Below are 8248 nucleotides of genomic sequence, written 5' to 3'. Positions count from 1 at the left end.
CAAATTGGACGGCACCTGGTGCTTCAGGGAACACGTTAATAGGCTGGTCTCCCGACTACGGGTGATATCCGCCAGACTGGGCAGGCTTATGCCCAACGTCGGGAGACCAGATGAGAAGGCTCGTCGCCTCCATGCAGGAGTACTAAATTCCGTGGCGCTGTACGGGGCACCAGTTTGGGCGGAGGCCCTGGCTGCCAGTCGCCCGATGCAAGCGCAAATGCGCAGAGTGCAGAGGGTGCTGGCGGTCAGGGTAGCGCTGTGCTACCGTACTGTGTCCTGCGTGGCGGCGACGTTCCTGGCGAGCATGCCCCCCTGGAGCTCATGGCCCTACATGGTCGTACAAACGCATGTACGACAGGAAGCGTGAGCTCATTCGTACAGGGGGGGACGGAGAACCGCTCGCTAGGGCCATACGTGGGATGAAGCACCAGACTCGACAAGTCCTCCTCGAAAGATGGCAAAGACTTCTGGCCAACGCCAGGTATAGGAGGAGGACTGTCGAGGCCGTCCGGCCCTTCCTGCAAGAATGGGTGGGAAGGGCCGACGGAACCCTGACATTCAGAATGGCACAGGTGCTCACCGGGCATGGATGCTTCGGTGATTACCTGTGCCGTATAGGGAAGGAACGCACAACTTCCTGCCACCATTGTGGACATGACCATGACTCCGCGCAACATACACTCCAGGACTGCCCCGCCTGGAGTGCCGAGCGCGGAGTCATGGTCCGGGCTTTGGGCCAAGACCTCTCGCTCCCGAGGATAGTTGGGGCAATCCTCGGGAGCGAGAAAAGATGGGACGCATTCTCCTCCTTCTGCGAATCAGTGATGACGCAGAAGAAGGAGGCGGAAGAATTGCGAAGAAGGGCAGAGAATCCGGGGAAGGAAAAGAAGGCGGCGCGAGAGGCACCGCCAATGGAGGAGAGGGAGGAGCAGGAGTAGAGAGGTGGACGCCGACTCGTCAGAGGAGGACAAGCTTAGGAGGATGGTGGGTCAACCACCTTCTCCTCCCCCCTCCCCCTCCTACTCCCCCCCGGCACTAGCAAGAGGAAGAACCTGTAGGGGGCACGGTGCTCCCTGCGGAATACGAAGAAGAAGACAGTCGATGAATGGAAACAGAGGGGAGGCGGTGGTGGTGTTGCAACGACTCGCCCCGGCAGCAATGCTGACCGCCCCCCTGCAGTGGGGGTGGCTATAGCGCCGCCGCCACCGCCACCCCATGCTGCCCCTCCAATGGCAGCGACGGGAGATGGTAGCGGGTGGGGGGCACGGCTCAGGTCCAGGCCCCACACCCGCAGGCCACCGACTCCCCTCAGAAAGGGGCGGGAGGGTGGGGTACCGGGCGGGGACTCCCGGTGCCCCAACCAGCCCTCCCAACGTAGGGTGGCTGGCTGATACGGTGGGTCAGTCAGCCACACAACATGCATTGGCGGCGCCTCGTCTGGTCAGGAATGGTTGTTGAAGCGAGCTTCGGCCGGCTTCCTCCTTCCCCTGGGGGAGCGGTGGTTGAAGCGGACCTTCGGGTTGGCTTCTCCCATCCCCCACCCCACCCCGCAGGGACAAAAGGTGCAACACCCGGACTTGGAGCCCCGATTGCAGTTACATGGCACCGGGGCCCCGACCCTTCGCAGCGCCACCCGGGGGGTTTTAGCCGGTAGGAGTCCGGCATAACCCTGGCCTTTCCCCGAGGGTCAGGGTATCCATGATGGATTTCCTCCTCGTCAAAAAAAAAAGGGGGTATCCATGATGGATTTCCTATTCGTAAAAAAAAGGTTAGGTTAGGTTATGATTAGATTAGGAGTATATAAACCCAAGTTTTTACAACGGCCAATGTGAAATCTTGACTGAAACGCCTCAACTTGGTAGCATCTGTTCGGCGCGACAATGTGACGCTTAGGCAATCACATTTAATCTCTTTCTAAAGAAGGGAGTCGTGTTATCATGTAGCAATAAGAAGAAACTCGACATCGCCGAATAATTATTGCTAATTTGCCGATATTTTTTATTGCGTCCGTCACCCAAAGAATAGAAGGAGCAGTGCGGCATGGCGTCAACGACACCGCGTCGTCGTTTCGTCACAGCGAGCGACAACAACGTTTTCCGTCACAGCGAAGAGGACGAAACAAGGCCGTCCCCGACGACGATACAAGGCAATGTGCAGCGAGAATTTACATCGAGCGTACAGTTAGGGCAGCCTATACAGGGTGTACGATTTATCTGAAGACATTGAAATGTCTTGAGAACTATACATTGGATAAAAAGAAGTGGTTAATGAAAGTTGTTAGTCTCGAAGGGGGACATCCAATGATACCAAACTCGACCTCCCACCCCACCCCCTGAGAAGGGGGTTGGGGGCAACTTTGAAATATTAAATGGAAACCTCCATTTTTATTGCAGATACGGATTCTACGCCACAAAATACGTAAATTTTGTCGGAAAATTTTTTCTTATTCGTGATAGATGGAGCTGTAATCGCAAAAAATTATATTTTCCGCAATTCTCCAGAAAGGATCATTGGATTGAGAAATGAAAAATATCTGTTCAATATTTTTAAAGAACACAATAAAAGTTATTCCCCCCATCCTCTCGGGGTAGGGTGGGTGATAACGTTCAAATCTCAAATGGGGACCCACATTTTTCATTGCAGAATTAGATTGTACGTGAAATTTTTATTGAAACAATTTTTTTCATTCGTGATAGATAGCGTTGAATTTTTCCGAGAAACTACTTTTAGCGTTACACAGGAACAACAACGAGGACGTAGTAGTTTTATGTTCTCTTCGGATGCTTTTTTAATGTAAGTCCCCTTGCCTCTCACAGATCGGGGTGCTTTTTTAATGTGAGTCCCCTTGCCTCTCACTGTTCAATTAATTAGAGTAAGTGTTAGAAATTTTTACCTTCAACTTCAATACATTTATTGATCTTTTTTCAAATGACTGTACACAGGGTAGAAGCAGATCTGCGGGAGTTTCAGCGCAAGCGTTTCTTATGCGTTTAACCATGTTTTCACGAGTTGTTGGCACTTGTTGATAAACCTTATCTTTTAGGTAACCCACAGAAAGAAATCCGGCGATGTCAAATCAGGCGACCTAGCAGGCCAATTAATCGGGTTACCTCTGCCAATCCACCGACCATTGTAATCACGGTCTAATACTTCCCGTGATCATTTCTGGAGAATTGCGGAAAATATAATTTTTTGCGATTACAGCGCCATCTATCACGAATAAGAAAAAATTTTCCGACAAAATTTACGTATTTTGTAGCGTAGAATCCGTATCTGCAATAAAAAATGGAGGTTTCCATTTAAGATTTCAAAGTTGCCCCCAATCCCCACCCCCAGGGGGTGGGGTGGGAGGTCGAGTTTGGTATCATTGGATGTCCCCCTTCGAGATTAACAACTTTCATTAACCACTTTTTTTTATCCAATGCATAGTTCTCGAGATATTTCAATGTCTTCAGATAAATCATGCACCCTGTATACGAGGGCGGTCCGATAAGTACTTAGCCTCACCGCCCGATGGCGCCACTATCGCAAGAGAAATTTACTATCGTGTAGTACATTCTCGTAGACGGCTACTGTCGAAATTTTAGCCGAATCGGACTCGTAGTTTTGTTTTGACCGCGTGTGGAAGCGGGCGTGTCCGCGGATTTTAGAAAAATGGAAAAAGAGCAATATCGGTCGGTGACTTGATTCTTGTTTTTGAAAGGGAAATCGCGCAGCGAAATCAAAGAGCGCTTGGATGCTGTGTACGGTGACTCTTCTCCTTCGATGGCGACCGTCAAAAATTGGTTTAACGAGTTTCAATGTGGTCGCACGTCGGTTTTTGATGAGCCACGCCCAGGTGCCCCGAAAACGGCTACCACGGAGGATAACATGACAAAAATCCACGATCTCGTATTGGCAGACCGCCGATTGAAGGTGCGCGAAATAGCTGAGACAGTAGGCATCTCAAAAGACCGCGTGGGTCATATCCTGCATGAAATTTTGGGCATGAGAAAGCTGTCGGCGCGATGGGTGCCGCGTTTGCTCACTCCGAACAACAAGCGCAACCGTGAGACCACTTCAGAGCAGTGTTTAACGCTGTTTAAGCGCAGTCCGAAGGAGTTTCTGCGTCGTTTCGTGACCGCCGACGAAACATGGATCCACTGGTACACACCAGAGACCAAGGAACAATCGAAACAGTGGACTTCACCCGGCGAACGTGCTCCGAAGAAGGCGAAGACTGTCCTATCGGCCGGAAAGTGGTGGCCACCGTTTTCTGGGATTCACAAGGTGTGATCTATATCGACTACCTGGAGAAGGGCAAAACGGTCACAGGTGTACTATACCGAATTATTGGGCCGATTCGACGCCGAATTGCAGAAAAAATGGCCCCATTTGGCGAAGGAAAAAGTGTTCCTCCACCATGACAACGCACCGGCTCACACCTCCGCCCTCGCCACGGTCAAATTGGTCGAATTGGGCTACGAACTGCTGCCCCATCCACCGTATTCTCCAGATTTGACCGCGTGCGACTTCTTTTTGTTTCCAAACTTGAAAAAGTCACTCGCCGGGCAGAAATTTGAGTCGAATGAGGAGGTCATCGCCGCCACGGGGGCCTATTTTGCAGACCTCGAGAAAACGTATTTTTCAGACGGGTTAAAGAAGTTGGAGCATCGCTGGGTCAAATGTATCGAGCTAAAAGGAGACTGTGTTGAAAAATAAATCGCCACTTTTCCAAAATTTTCGTTTTTCTTTTGTAGGCTAAGTACTTACTCGGACCACCCTCATATGTGCAATTTGATTCTTTCGAACAACGATTGGCCAGTTTTGATCAATGGTTACGCGACGCATTGCCATGGCGACGGCATCATCGAGATTTAGCGTGGGTCGGTTTCTTTTACACAGGTGTCTCCGATTTGATGACGTGCTACATGTGCGGACTTGTATTGAAGAATTGGCATAGCAGTGACGATGTGACCATAACGAATGACACATTTGATCCGTGGAGGGAACATTTGTACTAGAGTCGAGAATGTTCCTGAGCCAAAGTTGTATCCCACATTCATTTTCTCAACGAAGGTACTGCTGAGCCCGAATCAGAGAAAGCTGCTTCTCCGATCCCGGCACCGAGAAGACCGTTAAGGTTCGATCATGGTGATAATGGTGATGATATCAATGACATTCTTGGCATGGAGAAGAACGAGTGTACCATCATCAGCATAGGCGAGAGCGTTCAAAAGCGTTCCAACGTGGACGAGAACGAATGCCTCAATATGCGGCGATCTGTTGCATACGATCATCGGCGACGACAACGCGACTTCGATGAGTGCGTAGTTGATCGAATGTTAATGGTTACATACCGGCGGCTACTCGTTCGATTGGCACAAATGACACTCTTGGTGTTACAGCTCTTTCGGATCGTATGAACGATCTGCTTCTAACCACGCAGCGCGACGTAAAAGAGTATACGAAATTGATCGAAAGCTTTGAGCGTATGTCTTGCAACACTTCAAATTCAGTCGTGCAAATAGAAAATCTCTGTAACCGAGCTACTCTATTGTTGAATGTGCTACGTCATACGGACCATGCCGCGATTCATGAAAACTTATTTTTAGTAATCGAACAAACAGAGTCAGTCAGGCAGTCGTATAAATGCGAACGAATCTTTGACGGCGATGCGCTGACGCCGTCGACACCGACATTTCGATCTCAGCAGAAACTCAAAGAGTGTAAACACGAGTGTATCATATGTTACGAATATGAACGAAACGTTCTGTTTTACTTTGCCGACATACATTATCGTGTACGTACTGTAGCAAAAATCGAACTGAATGTCCTGTTTGTAGAGCGATTATACTCTATGCCATTCAAATTCGACATTAAAACACATTATCGAACATATGAAATGAATACGTCGCAATATTAGCGAACGTAATGCCACGTAGTGGGGAGGGGGATGTGGATGAAGGAGGGGAGCGGCTTAATAAAAACGCCAAGATCGCTGAACGAAGAATTTATTCGTGCAGCAATGAATTCGTCGAAGAGTTCGAGCAGCGACAGCGATTGGGACGAGTTGTTCGTGTTTGACGGAACGAGATTTGATCTCGTGATTACACCGCGCGCAATGCCACGCAGTGAGGAGGTGCTCGATAGAAACACCAAGACCTCTGGAAGTTCGTCAGCGACAGTTCGAGCAGCGACACCGAAGAAGATGATTTGTTCGAATATGAGATAGAGTCAGACTTTGTCCTCGCTATACCTCGTGTCCCATGGTTTGAATGGTGTGCCTTGGATGGATCGTCGAGTATCCATCGTTCGCTATATTGTGGTCGAGCGATCACGTGCAGTCGAGTGCGCGTGCTGCGTCGAAACTACTTCAACCGTAGACACCGATTTCGTACTAAATCGTCAACAGAATCGTTCGAGTTGGAATGATCGGTGATTTCGCACACCGAACCATTGCTGCAAGACACATTGATAGCCGAAGCATTATCGCACGCGCTTGACACCGCTCGCACGTTTTATAAAACTCAGCTGTATAACGTCAACAATGCAAGGCTACCTAAACTCTCATTGGTTGCAATTGCTCGAATGATTCGATCGCAAAAAGTTACATGCGAATCTTCAGCCGCTATGTGGACTTTGCTGGCTAATAGTCAATTAAACGATTGAAAACTGCTGGTTCATTGCCTGATCCTAATATTACGTGTATATACGAAAGAAATGGACGATGCGCTATATAATTACAAAGAGGATAAGTTATTGATGACGCTAAACGTTATCGAAGGAAGTATTTCGGAAACGACTAGACCTGATTCCCAGCACAAGCAGCAACAGAACATCGACAAACGACGGGAAACGGCGTACCGTGGTTTACTCCTTGTGAGCGACGAGAGAAGTATGACTGTTTGGCGAATTGTCAGCGATCGTGACTTTATACGACTAATATTGCCCGAATTGCTAAAATTACCGCAACTCAGCGTAAATTCATTCGAGAATGCATATGAATACAACTGTAGCGCACTGTTTGTGCGATTATTGTACGATCGCTTTTGTCATGGATTTGACAATAATAGTGGTATTTCGAGGAAAGAAATTCATTTTGCTTTGATCAATGCGTTCGTACTGTTGCGTACTGTTTGTCAATCGGAAATTTAGTTGCAGCTGCTTCATTGAGTCTTATTGCTCCATACACTACGGTGCAACGTGCGGCTGACACGATACTATGATTAGTTAGTACAACAACCGATATGAGAATTTATATGCGAAGACAGTGGTCGTATAAGAGGCTTGGTGTCTTTTTAGATATGATGCGTTGCGTATGTGGGATTCCGATACATCGATGCAAGCCGTTGTGCAGTTCGCACGATACGATGTTTCGATCTGCGTTGCGAAACACTTTACGCATAATGATGTCGATTGTTTTCGGGTTCGATGTATGGGAGGAAGCGTTCGATTTCTATGAGTATTGTGAACATATATATGAACGAGACAGGCACAATGAATTTACGAATTGGTGGGAAGACGACCGCGCTCCTGAGAATCACGATACGGATAATGACATGGACAGCGATACTCTTGTAGGTACGAAGTTCTTTCGAAGGAAGCAATCGCGCGCAGTGCGAAATCCACTGAATTTTCCAAGTTTAGCGCTATCGAAATCAGTTGTGGTTCATGGTTTTCGCGCACCTATACAATTTGCCGTGCCGTGCAGACAACGGGACTTGGTACGTTGTGCTCTCACAGATGTTATGTATGCGATCCTATCGATATTATCCAAACAGTGTCACTTGTGGAAGTCTCGACTGTTATAATTTGTAATAAACGTATATATATAAACGTATACATATAAAAAAACATTTACTATTTACCTTTCCCCAGCGCAAACAACTTTATCGCGATCGTGAATGTCGTTAGTTTATCACGTAGCAACGTCAATAGCGTGTGTACCTAATGCGCCATACGCGTCTTATTTTTCATAATCGAAGGCCTGCAGACCTTGAGCACCGAGTTCGATGATCGTTCTGTAATATATGTGTAGGACGCTCACAGTTTCGAAATAAGAATCGATCACGATTCGTTTTATGGATCTTATTTTTCGTACACGTGGACGTATCTTGGTAAACGTATACGAAAAATAAGATGCATGGAAATCAGACGCCGAACTCGGACACTTATCCGGTGAATGCTTAGTCGCGCGTTCGGTTCTCTGGTTCAACATAAAATCCACCATCTTATGTTTCGTGCAGTGATCGACGAAAAAAAATGA

At 48.0% G+C, this 8248-nt stretch overlaps 1 protein-coding gene across 1 annotated transcript; it reads left to right on the top strand.

The window, feature by feature from the left end:
• The first annotated feature begins 419 nt into the window (after positions 1 to 419).
• LOC105180944 (uncharacterized) lies at positions 420 to 938 on the top strand. Its single transcript, XM_011137308.2, has one exon. The coding sequence runs from the start codon at positions 420 to 422 to the stop codon at positions 936 to 938; it is 519 nt and encodes a 172-aa protein (XP_011135610.2).
• Positions 939 to 8248: the final 7310 nt, after the last annotated feature.

Source organism: Harpegnathos saltator, unplaced genomic scaffold, assembly GCF_003227715.2.
Source record: "Harpegnathos saltator strain DR-91 unplaced genomic scaffold, Hsal_v8.6 scaffold183, whole genome shotgun sequence".
Classification (NCBI taxonomy): domain Eukaryota; kingdom Metazoa; phylum Arthropoda; class Insecta; order Hymenoptera; family Formicidae; genus Harpegnathos; species Harpegnathos saltator.
The sequence above is the reverse complement of the archived record's forward strand: the minus strand, read 5'-3'. Positions and strand labels throughout refer to the sequence as shown.